Below are 16,925 nucleotides of genomic sequence, written 5' to 3' on the forward strand. Positions count from 1 at the left end.
TGGTGTAATTCATTGGTGTAAGGACGTAATGCATTGGTGGATAAGGGAATGGGAGAGCGTCCTTTTGCGCTTCACTGCGACTAGCCGCGACAAAAATATGTAAACCGAAACCAATTAATTACAGCAACAAATGACCCGCTTCCGTGGCAGATTTTTCTCTAAAAGCTCTCCACTGAAGGTCCCAAAAGGGGTAGTACCCATTTTAATGCCGATAGCGCCCTGGTTTAGAAGTTATGTTTTTTTACGAAACTCGTTTGAATTTTTATTTAAATAATGAACGCCTCCCACTCATTCACACGGTGCGCAGCTTGTAGGTGGTATCGGACAGATACTTGTAAAAAAGAAAGTTCGTCGATTGGGGCACCTGTTCGCGAATTATTTAGCCCGGGGATTTAACTGAAACATCCGGTATGTATTACGTTGGAAACTTAGTACACGTAACCGCTCTGCATCAGGAAAAAAAAAAAAAGAAAAGAGGAAATCTTGTCAACGCCCATCTGGGCGCAAGCAGTTCCTCTTCTGCTGGAGTCAAACGCTGTGGACTGTGCGGGTTTTCAGATGTTCATATTAGCTCTGTTCGATTGGGCAGCACTTTGTGAACTAGTGCAAACGGTGCAAGGTCGATTCAGCGGAGGTGCAGTTTTTGCACTGCACTCGACCATTCGATTGGAAAATGTGCTGCTGGTGTGCAGTAAGAGTTCATGAAAATGCTGCACCTTCTCCGACGTCGTCTTCTCGACCATCTCCGCTTCGGGCACCGTGGAAAACACGACGTCAATGGCGTAACTGTGCTTTTTGGCGATGTTTCATCATCAATCTGAAGCATACTGGCAATCAGTTTTGTTAACATGGTCCTGTTTTTACTCCTCGAGTCAATTTAAAGACAATAATCGCTTAGAAAATTGCGATGCAGTGCAGCTAATATGACATCTTAGCACAAATCATGACGACCTATGAATAACGAGCGCGAAATATTCATGAGTGACCTTGGATCTCCGGGGTGGTTTCCCCATCTCGATACTCCGATGCCAACACCCGGTCAGCAGCCAGAACTTTGTGTGTAATCGCTTCGCGGTGCGGTGGCAGATCCAAGTGGGGGCGAATCAGCGCAACATCAGTTTATACATTGGATTTCCCTCCCCCACTACGCGCTTCGACAAAGAAACCGCCCCCCCCCCCCTCAAACCGACGGTCTGGATCCACCCATGTCGCTGTGGCAGACGTTAAGTGATATTGCGTAACCCCCTGCGTACCCGTAAAAGTTCGTAAAATATGGTCAACTCGGGTGCACTTTGCTAGTCCATCCATCATCTTCAGACAAGTCTCATTTCGCTCGTCCAAGTCACTCACTCGCCGGCGGAAATTTGCTGTGCAGCTTTTCTAACTTTCACTTTGTCTTCACATTTGTTTTGTGCAATTGTGGTGCGGCCTGTGTGAACACTGACGCAAGCTCCAAAAGATCAAACAAATATGCGTCCTGCCACAAACATCTACTTTCGATTCGTTCGTTGATCCCTGTCGTCTCTCGTTTTCTTCGAGACTGCATCCGTACGTAAGTCGAGCGAACTGCGGAAATGACGAAAACTCTTAAGGAATGTGGCGTAACACAATGCGTGGGTCGGATGTGTGTCCACTTGGCAGACAGCAATCATTCTTTCGTGGACTGGGTCTCCGGCGCCGTCGGTGCAATGTGCGGCGATTTGTAAGCAGTTTTCGTGAAAGTCGCTGCAATGACGGGTAATCCTTACCAGTGGTTTATCCGGAATCGCAAACATGTGGGGAGGGGGTAATTTTTGCAGTTTCGTTGTAACAGCTTTATGTGTCTTTACTGACATGTATCTAAAGCTGAAATAACGCTGACAGCTGTGTACGGAGTGCGCGGAAAGAGACGTTTGGGGGTAGGGGGGGATCTGGATGAATCACTGATCCTTACGCAGTTAACGCAATTTTTGACGCGCTCCCCGGCATGGACAAGTCACCTTCTACCATGTGCATCAGTTTCGAAGCAGCCAATGGCTGTGGTACTTTGATTGAGCGCCAAAGTTCGCGATAAAGTAGAACACAGGAACAAAATGCAATAAACCGAGTCTCGTCTGGTCGTGAGTCAGGGAATAGTCTGATCTGGTCCGCTTGTTTCAGTCCTCGTGTAGATCTCCCCAGCCTCAGGGAACGTTGCAGGAATTCGCGTCGAATGTTCTGTGTGGTGTTCTAGCCTATCCCACAGCAGGGCCAAACCTAGTAGGCTGTTACCGGGGGATCGCCCGTGTCTTGCTGCTGTCGTTGAATATGTATGTACGCAATCGTTGACCTTCGTGTTTGTGTTTGAAATCGTCTGAAGCGGCGGTCGACAGCGAAGATTCGAATGTCCACCGACCGAAGGAAAGAAAGGGGGAGGGGGGGGGGGGGCTATGCTTAATGGAAAGAAAAGAAAACAGAGAATACATCGAACATCGAACCTTTAAGGGTGTTTTTAAACTTTCCCATGGCGAATACCTTTTGAGGGAATAACAAAATAACACACACACACACCGAAATAACACCTTTTCAAGAAGGGTGTTATTTCGGAAAAACACCCTTCCGGTATGGAATAATAATAATAGATGCCAGACTAGTGCGTCATGCTGCATTTCTACCACCTGTTTCTTCTTCCGACGTCGCCACACTGCGCGACACCGGTGCTGGAAGAAATTTTATTTCGTGCCAAACCCGGATGGAACCTGTGATCATGAGCACAGCAAACCAACACGCTACCGACTGAGCTAACGCTCGTGCAAGCGGTACTGATTATAGGATACTCATTCTTCGGGCGCGTTAGTACAACATTTGCATGGAACAAGCATATAAGACTGTCAGTGCAGGTGAACTGGCATCGATAACGGAACCCTGATAATTAGGGGACACATAGCTACAGCGACTGTGTTGTTTATTTGTCCCCTCAATCTCAGGGTTCCGTTAGATATGTGCATCCACCCGCTCGCGTCTGTTTCCTCACCGATCTATCAGTGGTTTTGTTCCTTTTATAAATTAAGAACTCTGTTGTGGGCACAAGTTGTTCCCCGCAGACACAGCAACTCGAAAACGGTGAAGGTATTGAATGCAGGCCTACTGTACATAAAAGCCAGTTTGCAACCGCCACAGCAGCGATACTCTCTGCAAGGAGGGACAGTCCGTGCTCTGTCTGCAACGTTCGCAGAACTCCCAGTGTAGACCACGTATGGCGTGACTAACTTCTCCATCATGCATGTCACTACAGAAGCTTATAGTTTTAATTTAAACACCTCAGAGTCCACATATACTATGACAGCAGCCTTAGCTATGAATACGTTCCAGGGCCTCAATACTTCCCTCCTTTTTCTCTTTTTTTTTTTATAATAAAGATATATTCCCCCTCAATCCGGTTCCCTGTGTTCAAATGCTGATTGCAACAAAAGCGGAAATTCAGACATCCGCGGACACTAACACAGTCACAAGGTGTTTTTAGGGTTTGTTTCAAATTTACACCCATAAAACACCGTTGTAGTTTCACAAGGGTGTAGTGAAGGGTGTAACTGAAAAACGTGGGGTGTTACCCGCAAGTTACACCCTTTTTGCATCCTAAAGTGTGTAAAAAGATTTACTGTGTATAGATGGCGTTAGATTACGCTCCAGATCCAGTGTACGAGATATACGCATGAAGGATGTTTAACGCCGTCGGGATATCATCGTATCGCACCAATCCCCATTGGTAACGTCGCCAGGTGTGTTCATGCTTGATCGGTGACTCGCTTGAAACTTCTTTATCTTGAACGAGTGCGGCCATATCGTGGTGTATTGCGTTTTATACGGTACAGCGGGCTTGGTGAATATACTCTCAAAAAGTAGTAAAGTTATTGAGTACCAAGCAAAAAGTAACTGAGTCGAGTGCTAAATACCGTGCTGCGCCGCTGTACGTCACGGATCACGTGTGGGGGGATCACGTTACGTCACGCGACGCCCTCTCTCTCGGTCTGCGGTGCGCTCTTTTCATGGGGAGAGGACTTTTGAAAGGTGGTGCCTGGACACCTCTACCTGTGAAACAGATGCCTGGCGCTCGCTCTGTAGCCTGTAGGTCACCTGCACTCGTCGTTCTTTCGCAGGAGCTCATTTTATTCGTTGCAGGAGACTCCGCAGCGGAAAACGAAAAAAATAAATAAATAAAAGAAAATGTGGTGGTCACATGAGTGCCCCTTGTCACGACTGTGTCGTTACCGTCGGGCCCGGATTACTTTCTAATCGGCACCGTCATCGTCGGGCACGGGCAAACGTCATCCGACTCAAGCACGAAAGCAACAAAACTGGGGAGCACGAGAGCTTGCGGTTCTCTTTTCTGTTTTGGGCCCTTTTCCTGTCTGTCGACCTTTCATTAAAATCCAGTTCTGGACATCACTGCCTCTTCAATTTGGGGGAAAGAATGCATCACCCTTTACGATGGTATAAGTTGAATGGAGTATTTAAGTTACGTACAAGTTTGGGTACAAAGCGCGTGCCCTCTCTCCTCCGGCGCGCCTTTGACGTCACAAGGATGTGTTATAGACCGCATCCCGGTGGCTGCGGGCGCACACACACATGGCCAAACCTCACATGAACAAAATTGGATGGAATGACTACAACCCCGAGTAATTAATCCCGTAACTCCTATGACATTCAGCCCGAAATATTATCCTGAAACACGCGTTACGAAAAAGATATTTCCACAAAACGCAGCTCTCTCTCCCTCTCGCTACTCCTTGCCCAAAGGTATCGGGCGGGTACGCCGCCCGCCCGTCCGTCAAACTGTGCGGGTATTCACGTATCACGCTATTTAAAGGGGCACTAACATGCAAAAACAACTTGCTCTCAAACGAAAGTTCGTGTTTCAGTTAGTATAATGCAAGCAAAATTAGTTCACAGAACGTGACCGTTTAGGAGAAAAACGCAATGAAAACAGAGCCGTCTTTGGCGGCGACGAATGGTATCCCCAGTAGGCAAAGATTGGCGGCATACAATGAGACAGCAGGAGAAGCGCGCGCATGCCTTTCGTGGGCCTATGGATTTGGAACGGGTACGATCGTAGTGTTCCGTATACCGGGTGTTTCAGTTAAATCCCCGGGCTAAATAATTCGCGAACGGGTGCACCAATCGAAGAACTTTCTTTTTTACAAGTATCTATCCGATACCGCCTACAAGCTGCGCACCGTGTGAATGAGTGGGAGGCGCTCATTATTTAAATAAAAATTCAAATGAGTTTCGTAGAAAAACAAAACTTCTAAAGCAGGGCACTGTCGGCATTAAAATGGGTACTACCCCTTTTGGGACCTTCAGCGGACACCTTTTAGAGAAAAATCTGCCACTGAAGCGGGTCATTTGTTGCAGTAATTAGTTGGTTTCGGTTTGCATATTTTTGTCGCGGCTGGTCGCGCTTACGTGTTCATGTTCATTTCATGTGCGTCTATATCTCTTATTTTCCCGTCATGTATGCTTGGTGCACATCACCTTAAATGCCCATCATGTAAATTAAATACACCGTTACATGGTATGTACTTTATTCTTTTGAAATGGATAAAAATCCCAGAGGTGAGAACATCCGTTTCACTGATTCAAACCTACTTTATTTTGCTTCTGTTTTGTCACTGTTTGCTGTATATACATTAGTCCAGGAGTGCGAACGTGGACAGACAGAGTGACATACACAGTCATGCACTCTATCTGTATGTCCCATTGTCTTTCTCTACCTTCGCACTCCTGAACTATGGGTACCAATAAGCAACGCGCCCAATCTATAGCTCTGTTATGTTTTCTGTGTGTTATTTATGTAACTTCTACACATATTTATTCATTGCGTTACGTATGACTTGCTTCAGGGAATGCGAATTTGTGAACTGTCTCGCAATTAATTAATCAATCTGGAGGCCCTAACTCTATAGTCTTCTTCTGGGCCTCCCAGGCTAACAACAACAACAACTTTATTTTTAAGATGATGAATGTGGAGTTTAATCGCCAGGCGCGATACTCTATCTCATTGCTGGTGGTGATGTGGGGAATGAAATAATGAGCCCCTTCACAATAAGGGTTGAATGCCCTATGGTATTCAGAAAGGTCAGGAGAGCTTTCAGTGCAGAGCGCAGGGATCAGTACTTTATGTAACTTGTTAAATAAGTAAAATAAGTAAACTAAAATTGTAGCTCGCGGGTGTTGTTGTAGATTGGTTTTGTACCACTTACTGTATACTCGCCACTTTTTTGTTCACCCCTCATATATAAAATAAGAGGTAAAGCTGAATAATGACAAAGAAGCTTCATCCGTGAAGCAAATACAACCGTCGTGTGCAAATTATGCAGTGCAGACTCGCGTCATACTTACATCTTGATTATGGTGGTGAACACTGTGATGACTTCATGCTAAAGGGTAATAAGAACATAGCGATACCATCGATGTCCACTCTAAATGCACGGTAGTGAAAAAAATCGAGGAAACCCGGCAGGAAATGTGAAACCACCTTGAGCAGCCCTAGAGCTCCGAGGGCAGTGTACATGCCGTTTTTGGAGGCCGATTATACGGCCAGGTAGACGTTCGGTCGACGAGAGTATGTAGTACTAATTACCCCAAAATTCGTGATCAACATTTTATGCAGACAATTTCGGGTAAATGTGAGACAGCAGAATTGGAGCCTGTCATTGTTCAAAGCTGCACGATTTCCTAAAAATCGTGACGCGAGCAAACGTTGAAATATCCATTACCAATTTTCGCTAGGAAAATCAGTGGAAACCGAAACAAGCGCGTCTCGAGCCCTCGAGTACAACGTCCATTTAACGTCGCAAATTACGGCACGTACCCGGTTCCCGGATTTTTTAAAATGCTTTTTAGGATGGGGCTTTGAATAATGACTAGTGCCCAAATTCTGCTATCTCTCATTTCGCCAAAAAAACTTCAATTAAAAACCGAATTGACTAATTTTATTCAGTCATCTAGTAGATACCATTTGCGGCCTAATTTCGGCTGGGCTGCACAAATGGCCTACAGAAATGATATCTGTGATGCTCCCATAGCTTTTTTACAAAAAAATAAAAATAAAAAGAATTCCAGCCCGATGGCAGAATATACTGGAGCGAGCAGGTTCGGAAGTATTTATGCCGTATACACTTCACAGCACAAATGTGAGGGAGGCCGCCACACCACTTTGGGGCAACATTGACACGTTTTGTCGTCCTTTACAGATCCAGTGTCCTACTCTCCCCACCCCCATGGTCCCCAAACCGGAGTCCATCTCCACCTGCATCTATCTCGAGCATCGACATCGCCTGCAGCACCACCAGCGGCCTTACTCCCGCCAGCAGTGCCATCGGCACCCCTTGCGGCGACGAGGAAGAGAGCCTTACTAACGGCTTCCCAGATGGCGACGCGGTCGCGATGCCTTCGGCGGCGGCGGCCACAGCGGCGGAGGCGATGACAACTTCCCGGTCTCCCGAAATAAACGCCGCCACTCTGGAGGATAACAAGTAAGGCCCACCATCCCTCCACTGTGCATGTGTCCACCCCAGCACGGGCGGCTAAAAGGGGAAAATTTCCGCGTCATGCATGGCGGGCAAACGCTGCCCGTGTCGACCAGCCGATGATCGATCTCCGTTTCTCCGCACTGCCATGGCCGACCGGAGGACGGAGATGAGCGGATGAGCGAAAACCGATCATCGGGTTACCAGATTCACGGAGAGACAATGAAAGGGAAAAGTGAGATACGGATTAGGCGCACGCGTTGCTTCGGGATACCCTCGATGACAGCTTACGACAGTGGATCGGTACTGCGGCACGGGTTGTCATCGTGGGTCACCTTGTGCACGCTCTGATGGATGATATGTCCGTTCAAACCGTTCCACGTGCGACAAACGTTTTGACAGGTGGCTGTGTCTGGTTGCCTTTGCTGACTTCTTCGTCGCGTGGGGTGTTAGAGAGAGACTAGAAATAAGGTTTGGGATTGCGCGGATGATAGATCTAACGTCAGTCGGGGTGAATCGTGGGGGTAGGGGTCTTGTGTTTCCTGCCCTTACTCTTCCTTTACACATGCATAGGAATGGTAAAGTTCGTATTCTCCAGGATTATTCTTGTCTCGTCTCGAATGGGGGATGTCAGCGGTACCTTAGGATGTGATAATGCTAATATCACAGGCACTTTGGGAGCGGAGTTCGTGCTGGTCCAAAGCGAGTGCCGAAGTCGTAATTCCTTGAACCACGCGAAGTGAGCGTGTCGCACGAGCACCGCTGAATGTGTCGGTTTAAGTGTTACGATTCTTCATCTCTTTGGCGTAAAGAAGAATGTACCGAAAAATACGTAGGTTGAACGACGCGAGAACCGTCTCAGCTTGTTTGCCTCTTTCTTCTTGAAAAGAGCAAAAAAAGAAACAAACAAACAAACTAGCGATGTGGATGCGTAAAATGCTCAGAAAAGAATAGATGCTTTGTACATTTTATAGTGCAGTCGTTGTGTTTGAACGTACTTTCTGCGTATAATACGACAACGAAACTTCGATTAAATTCTCTGGTGTCTCTTTCGTAGCTGCACTTCACTTCTGCAGCAATATTGCACGACGCTTTACTATTTTCCAAGTCGACCTTGTGTTATCTTTTACGCACCAGGTGTTGGCGTCTGCAGAAATGACGGCAGATGGCCACCGACTGAGATACCTATCGAATCAAAAGATCCAACGCGCGAGAAGGTCCACTGTGACGTATTTGGACTCGTATTGGCGGAACCGCATTCACGTATCTCGCAATAGACGAGTTCAGAAAATCCCAGAGTGCTTAGCGCTGCTTTGAACTATGGGAGTTTACTAATACGAAAGAAACGGGTGGCCTCCAAACTGTTCTGATTTCTCCCCTACTGGTCCATTGTCCACGACGTATCATGCTCAGCGAAAGCGAAATGCGAAGGATTATTCTTCGCTTTCCCGCTCAGCAAGCGCCCAGAGTGCAATGCGTGCGCAAAGAGCACTGGGATTTTTTGAAGTCGTCTGGTGCACTACGAACGTGCATATTGAAATACGTGCCGCGAATGTTGACTGGCCTTCAAGGACCGAAGTCGGGAACGGCGTTGTTTTCTTCACGCGGAACAAAGTGATGATGATGGACACTTTGCCGAGAGACGGTCTGTGGCTGCGTCGCCTTTGCCGTGGGAAGGAAATATATAACGCGCACGCGAATACGCCGTAATTATTCCCCGTACGTTATTTGTGTTCACATATCTGACAGATACAAATGTTAGTGTTGACGTAGCGAGGGTAGCAGCTATTATACATGTATTTTGCCTTGGAAATAAATCTCAAAGTGAAGACTTGTAAAGGAATGCTTCATGTCAGTTATCAAACTGGTCTTGAAAGCCGAGCTCCTCACACTGGAACGCAAAATATCGTTCGACAGTCTAGTCGCTTATGCTCCATAAAACCTCAACTCATCATCATCATCATCATCATCCAGCCGTCACGGTAGTTTCGTACCTAAATACTCAAATGACTTCGTTTTAGAATTTGTAGAATGCCGTTAATAACTTGAGGTCTGCGCGAATAGTCATTTTCAAACCGAAGCGAATAGCTCTGTAACTTGACCGCACGCATATACAGCGTGTGTACGGATATGCAGCATGTATAGGTGATACATTTGCAAACGGATCTTCGTACGAGGCAGCGCTCACTTCGCTTTTATGCCCACTCTTCTTGCGTTCTTCTTCTTCTTCTTCTTCTCCTTCTTTTTTTTTTTTTGCCTGCGAATGCAGACAGCGGGACTATTTCGATATACTCAGTTTGGAGGACACATCGATTCGACTCAAATGCAGAATTCCATATTCGATTCGGAATACGAGCCGAATGTAGATTATTAGCTTCGGAAATCGAAAAATCAGTATAGGGAGTTTTCACCTACGTCACTTTGTGACGTGGCAGTGACATTGCACGCTCGTAACCTCCTCCCACTGGTAGTCACTTTTTTGCGTGCTAGCGGCATTGAAAGTTGACAAACTGCGCAATCTTTCAATGCGACAACCATAGTTTTCATAAAAGAAAATGTGAGAACGACAATCACGAAGTGTCTTCGGGATAAAAGAAGGGCACGGACGCGACCGGATTTCAAAACACCATTCAAGGCTTCGTTTTCCAGCAAATGCTAGATAATCTCGGCAGCTGCGCCGAAAAAGTGACCACCACCATGGTGGCCAAACGCGTTCGTTTGACGTCTGTTGCACTAAAGTTTCGTCCGGTGACCGCAGCGCCAACTGTCCGCCTCTAGTGTAGATAGCCTTTACTAGACGGTCGTGTCCGGCGTGTTCCCTGCCTTACCGCCGTACCGGGAATGTCACCTCTTTTGTGGAAATCCTTGCGCCACGATTTTTCAGAGCCGCAGTGTAGGTGATACATGCCTGTGTACGGAAAAACCTCCGGCTACACGACCACAAATAGCGCTAGAGAATACGGTTCGGAGTGCCCCCAAACGTCGTGAAACAGGCCAATACTTGCAAGGCCGTCAGTGATCTCTGTCTCTAGTATCTGGCTCTGATACTTCACACAAGGAATAGATAGGGTCTTGCTGACACTGGCACCGTGGAAGGGGAACCGTCGATAATAAAACCGAATTTGGTCATGTGCATTGTATCCACTACTGTTATTGGAAGGGAATTTTTTGTTGGGCGAATATTGTATGACGTTTTAGTTTTGGATCATTCTTCCTCTTGTTTACCACGCGACAGTCTGGCGTACGGGTTCGTCCTTGCTCGTCAACATTACTTCCGTTGCTGGTTTACGCGCCTTTCGCAAATGACTATCGACGAGCGTATGCAACCGCTAGCTGGCTAATGACCGTATATTCGTTACCTAACTTTTTCATTAGAGGTTTCCGAGGAGGTGACAGATGAATTGCAGCCAGTCATGATTCGAAGCCCGCCTAATTTTAAACAATTATGAAACTAGCAGATACTTTGAAATATTCGTCACAAAATGTCGCCATGCAAATGAGTCGAAATCGAAACAGGCATGTCTCGGGCGATGGGAGAACAACGCCCATTCCTCATTGGAGGATCACGTGCTTTGGAGCGATGAAGCTGATTGGAGTAGGCGCTGATTTTCTGGCTAGATAAACCGCTTTGTCAAGTCCACGGTCCGCACAGGGCATTGAAACAATTGAAAACCATCGAACCTGAAAGTTCGTATTTCGAGGCCTTGTAAGCCCTTGAATTTGTGGAACACTTTTTCACGCTCTTATTTGAACAATGCCACTGCTTGAACTGTCTCCTCCATCTGCTTCCTAAACTAGGCATTCCGTGTGAATGTGTTCACCTAGCAGACCAAATGTAGACTGACGTTGCTCCTCTGTCTGGCCACACCGGGATCTCCGAGCGCTTCTGGTTCTGCCCGTTAGCATTTCTTGTTAACGTCGTCTGGCAACCCTTCGTACAAACGTCGTCTGCATATGTGCCCACCTGCGTCCGCGTCTTCACCATGCGCGTTTTGTTTAATGCTATCTGGCTGTTTTGCGAGAGTAACGTTACTGTAAAGTCCGCATATTAAGTTAAAGTGCGCGTTAAAGGAAGTTAAAAATCTGCGTTCGAAAAACTGCCAGGAGAAATGTGAAAAGTTGTAATAATTCATTCGCTTTGACATCTTGTGCTAAATGTTTTGTTTGGAGAATAATGTTTTCTGCGTAGCAGTAGAAGACACATAACACAGTTCTGCGCCCAGAGATGTTGCCCTAAAGGTGCACGTAGGCACGTGAAAACCCTGGAAAATTTTCTCAAATTATCTGTACGAATTGTAATACCCCTAAAGGGACACCTAACGAAAAGGCGTTGCGTGACGTGTGACACTCCAAAAGAGAATCTCCTTTTACGAAGCTGTCCTTTTGGGAAGCTGAGACCGGCGACAATACGATCGAACGAAGGCTAGACCGTGTTTTCATTTTTCAAGTACTTGAAGTATGCGTGCAGATACTGCAGTTGCAGTACGTATGTTGAATTCGTTGGTCGTATTGTTATGTAGGCTGGTTGTAATGGAAATATCTAGCGCGACATCTATGGACATATTTTTCGAACTAAAAACCAGAAGGAGTTCGCTCTTGCCGTGTGTCGTCGACACGAACCCCTTTCGCGAAGGTGTCCTTTGCAGCTGTAAAGGACCTCTAATGGGAAGGAGTTCAAACGTGTCAGTGGTATCAGTCGCCAAAGGCGAAGGCCGCGTCCTTCCTGCGCTCCCGATACGCTTGGTTTGAGTTTCGGCACATGGGCACAGCAAAACTTTTTTCAACATATAGGGTTAGCTTTGAAAGTACCGCAGAGAAGTTGAGGTACAATCTCATCAAATGTGTTCATTCACTAGCGCATGCTCTCAGGACTATAATGCAGCAACTTTCGTCCCAATCACTTTCAAATCAAAATTGAAAATGAACCTTTTCCGAGTAAGCGTATGCACAGCCTCCTGCAGCCGGCTGCCATGTTACTTTGGGGGAGATAATCCGGTTTTCGAGGTTACGTGGATGTTTCAGACCGATACTAAAAAATAATACTAATCGTGCCGTGAAGTTACACGTAAGGTTTCTCTGCGTAGAGTGGTGACCGGTTGCACGTGCCGCAGGGTACGACTGCGAATAATTTCGACCACCCGGGGTTCTTTTGACGTGCGTCGGAAATCTCCGACACACGGTGCTGAAGCAATGTTTACCTCCCCCACATTGCTGCCGTCCTCGGCCGGGATCGAACCCGCGATCTTGAGCTCAGCAAGCGAACACGTTACCGACTGAGCTACCGAGGAGGCCAGGCAGAGACTAGACGACGCTCTTTACTCGTAATCACTAAAATGCGCTCTCACTCCTTCTGCATTCTTCTTGCAATCTTCTCTGGCTATTTCCCCACGCAACGTGCTAATCCCAAAATCGTAGCCATGTTTGTTTGGGGTAAAATACGACGTTCGACATTCCGCCTCTAGGAATTACGCGAACATGGAAATGGTTCATTGGGTTCGCAACACTCTGCCGAAGGGCAGGGCCGTTTATGAGGAGAGTTTGACCATTGCGTGATCTTTTCCCGCCGTGACGTCACAGCCGTCATCGCTTCGCCCACTTGACCGGGATGAAAGGGGAGCTGCGGTGGCACGGGGGGATTTCAGGGCTCTGTCTCTGCTCCAAAATGGCAGAATGGGAGATTTCAAAGCGATGGCTCTGATCCAAAATGGTGCCACTGGCCTTGGCGCCGCCCATAATGTGACGTCAAATGGCGCGCTTTGAGACAGGTTCCTCCCAATGGCCCAACTCTCCTAATAAACGGCTCTGCCGAAGTGGACCCCAGCTTCGCATTGCCTGTCACGTGCGGTGGCAAAATTATATTGCAGGCACATAGCAACCCAGCGTGGAAGCCAAAACCGCTAAATAAAAAAAAGAGGAGAGAACGCTGCATACATGAACGCCAGTGTTGCCCGCTAAAATGAGGGTTGTCTCGCACCAGGCGTCGCTCCGGCCGATCGACTTGATCGCAAAAATTGGCAGCTTCTCCTCTTTTTTTTTTTTTTGTGTGTGTGTGTGGGGGGGGGGGGGGGGGGGGCGACGTATCACTCAAAAATGACACAAAAGACCCAAGCTGCTTGCGTGTTGCTTTATGGAGCCTTTAATGACTGGATTCAATTCTGATGTCTCATACTATTAACCCAAAGTCTCCAATTCAGAAGCTAATGGATGTAGTTACGTACTCTCTTGGACGGGACGTCCGTCCGGTCGCGTAATCGACCTGCAAAAGTGGCATCGATGGGGCTCTCATAGCTTCTTTATTCGAAATCTGTAGCAGGTAAAAAGAAACGCGAAATCACCCCGTGTGTCAACGGCGAAGCTAAGGAATCAACGCTTTCCCCGCGCACAAAGTGACCCAATGTTCGCAGCCGCCAAATTATCGTACGTCTCCGTATCCGTTAACAATTCTCAGAGTTTCCACAACTCTTCTTGACCCATTCTGTGGACTTCCTCTACTCTGTAAACGCGTGCAGTTTGTCTCGAATTTTATCTGTGTGCGGGACGTGCCTGATAAAACCGCCGAGTTTACTTTCGGGTATACCTCCTGACTGGCCGGTACCATGCTTTAGTCTCAGTCTAGAGATATTCTCTGTTTATTCGCAAAGAGAACGTGGCAGCGTAGGAGACATAAACAGACTGTCGCTTACGACTGGAAATTCACCGTTTTTATCGTTCTTTATCTCATATCAGCGTTTCATAATATCGCCTACCATTGCTTGACACGTTTGTGTCGCACGTTGCAGCTTACAAACCTCGGTTTCTTGTAAGCACTAGTGTCTGATAAAATGGCATAAATGAGGCAAGGTGGTGGTCAAACCTATTGTCTAAAAAGCCTGAGCTTGCACAAGAGAACCACAGAAAGGACGATACAATACACGCAGCTCTCAGCTGCTTGTGTCGTGTCGCCCATTCTTTTGTTGTCTTGTCCAAGCTCAGGCTTTTTCTACAATGGAAACACTAGTGTTTACGTTCTTAATGAACGTGTGCGTAGCGCCGCCCAGCGCGTAATGTTTCAACTTCCCGGGGAACATTGCATCCAATGCTCCCAGAGAAGTTGAAACATTACACGTTCGTTCCGGTTTTGATTATTTCAGTTACGGTTTTAATGATCAGTTGGTTTTAATTATAATTAAGACGACCAGTTTGTAAAACTCCAAGTGTCCCTTGCTAGGTTTAGTCGCCCGAGCCGCTTCCTTTACACAACATCGGAGATTGAGTAAATTGTGTAAGTTCTGAACATGCGTTGTCGTTGAATAGGTCGGCTCCGGAAAGGAGCGGTTGTTGTTTACATTCTTGAAGGACGTCTTGATCTTGGAGCAAGCCTCTGCGTCGACGTTGTGTAAAACTTGGCCAGGCCACTCGTTTAAATAATGTTGTTCTTCGTGTTTAGTCAATGTATTTTAACGATAGAGATCATGTCGAAGCCTCACATTTATCTTCTCTCGCTTCGTGGTCGTCCGTCGAATGGTAATGGATGGGAGGGGTGAGCAAAGAACGAGAAGGGCTAATGATTTCTCGGGATGGGGAACGGAAGATTATGACTTCCCCGTTTTATTTGTCGCGTGGAGCGAGACCAATAACTTCATTTTCCTTGCACGTCACTGATACGTATAGTGTTACATATTATAAGGAATGTTGCACGCCTTGGTGCGATATGACAAAGAGTTCGATAGAAAGGGGGTGTATGAGCACGCCATGAAACCGCAACAGCTACTGTGGTCCATTAAAATCGTGCTGTGTGTGAAACCTCCCCAAAGATATTGTGGCACACTGAAATGACTAGTGTCCGTAAACTACCACAAATGTACGCGAGTTTATGCAAACGCTGTCATTACTATTTGCTACGTCCCTTTTTCTCTCTGTACAGACGTACGGTGCATAAGCTTTGAATATTGGAAACGTTAATCCTCGCTAATGGCTGTGGCCCTTGTTGGGTCGATGTCTCGCCGCCGGGCAAAAACGCCGTACGCGTACACAAAGAGAATACACATAACAACACGGCTTCTCGTCGTTGTCCGAGAGACAGAGCACAAACACAAACAACGGCAAAAAAAAAAAGAGTAAAGAACAGACACTAGCGATACAACCAACAAGCGCTCGTATACTGGATGTTTTCACAAATGCCTACCTCGTACAATGCACGTCAACTAATAACGTTAATTTGCTAGCACAGTAGCCATGTGGAAGTTCCCTGGGTAGTTATTATTTCCGTAATTCGCGGAGGCCACAATGGAAAGGTTTCTGGAAAGGACGCGGACACTACGCGCTGTACAAGTGGGAGGCAGTCACGTACAGCCAGGTAAGCGTGTTTGTGGTAGTTCCAATAAATTGGGACGGTCGCATCCGAAAACCCATCTATTAAACCGATACCACCATGTTCGGTATCGGCCGACAACCTACCCGGCTAATTTCCTCGTCCGAAAAGCGCTTTCATGTTAAATAAACGAATTTTAAAGCTCAGCGCTCCTTCCGCAGCCGCAGAGGCTCCGGCGGCGTGACGTCACTCCCTAAGCGGAGGAGTGAGAGCGCGGCGCTCAGAGGAAGAAAGGCGCCGTCCGGACCACACTCCGGTGGCGCAGCGGTAACGCGTGCGCTTGGAGACTGGGAGGTCCGCGGTTCGAATCCGCGGGCCGGCTGTGCCGTCTGGGGTTTTTCCTGGGTTTCCCTCAGATGTGTAATAATGTGTAGTTCCCCTGAAGTCGGCCCATGGACGCAGCTATCCTCCCCCCGAGCGGATTCCGCTCGGTCTTCCACTTCACCCTTCCTCTCCTCCTCTCCACCACCTTTCCCTTCCCGAGAAACATGCCGCCTAATCAGGCAGGCAGACCTCTCGGGTTCCTCCCAACGACACTCCTCCTCCTCCTCCTCTGTTCACAAACGTGTGACGGCACGAGAAGTCCGGTTCGAGGTTATATCTTGCTGTGGTGGGCAAGAAGCGGGAAAAACGCGTTGGCTGATGGGCTTATAAAGCTGATAGTGCCCACCAGCATGCTTTGCGCGGCGGCGTTACGTAATCAGTGACGTAGTGGAGCGGGTCGTCTATAGCCGCGTTTACATGAATGCGCGTATCTCATCGACCTATCGCAATAAATCCTCTCCGACAGGGCCACGTCAACCAATCAACTGGTCGTGATATAGGTGCGAAGTGGTGCGATAACTCGCATGTCGTAACCGCGTCGTGACCTGTCGACTTTTTTGTCGAGTGCATTTGTGTAACTGCGGCTTATGAGGCGGCGGCGGCATTCCTTTTCTCAATGTCGCGCCCTCATTGGTTCTTAGGGAGTGACGTTTTCTCGTTTTTTTTTTTTTTCCAAAGAAAGAAATCCGGAATACTTTCAATACTCCGAAGTAAGATCCGAGACAAGGAGTACAGACAAATTTCCGTTATTTTCTCTACTCCTT

General features: G+C 47.3%; 2 protein-coding genes across 3 annotated transcripts in view; one reads left to right on the forward strand and one right to left on the reverse strand.

The window, feature by feature from the left end:
• The window catches only part of LOC135385178 (large ribosomal subunit protein mL41-like), a 29,228-nt gene that overhangs the window by 10,638 nt on the left and 1,665 nt on the right, over nt 1-16,925 (reverse strand). The gene's annotated exons all lie outside the window — the stretch shown is intronic.
• LOC135385177 (protein Aster-B-like) overlaps nt 1-16,925 on the forward strand; it is a 226,208-nt gene that overhangs the window by 6,690 nt on the left and 202,593 nt on the right. For both annotated transcript variants that reach the window (XM_064614361.1, XM_064614363.1), the window contains exon 2: nt 7,212-7,493. In XM_064614361.1, coding sequence (XP_064470431.1) covers nt 7,212-7,493 — 282 coding nt within the window. The remainder of the gene's footprint in view (nt 1-7,211; nt 7,494-16,925) is intronic.

The sequence above is a fragment of the Ornithodoros turicata genome, chromosome 2, assembly GCF_037126465.1.
Source record: "Ornithodoros turicata isolate Travis chromosome 2, ASM3712646v1, whole genome shotgun sequence".
Taxonomy (NCBI): domain Eukaryota; kingdom Metazoa; phylum Arthropoda; class Arachnida; order Ixodida; family Argasidae; genus Ornithodoros; species Ornithodoros turicata.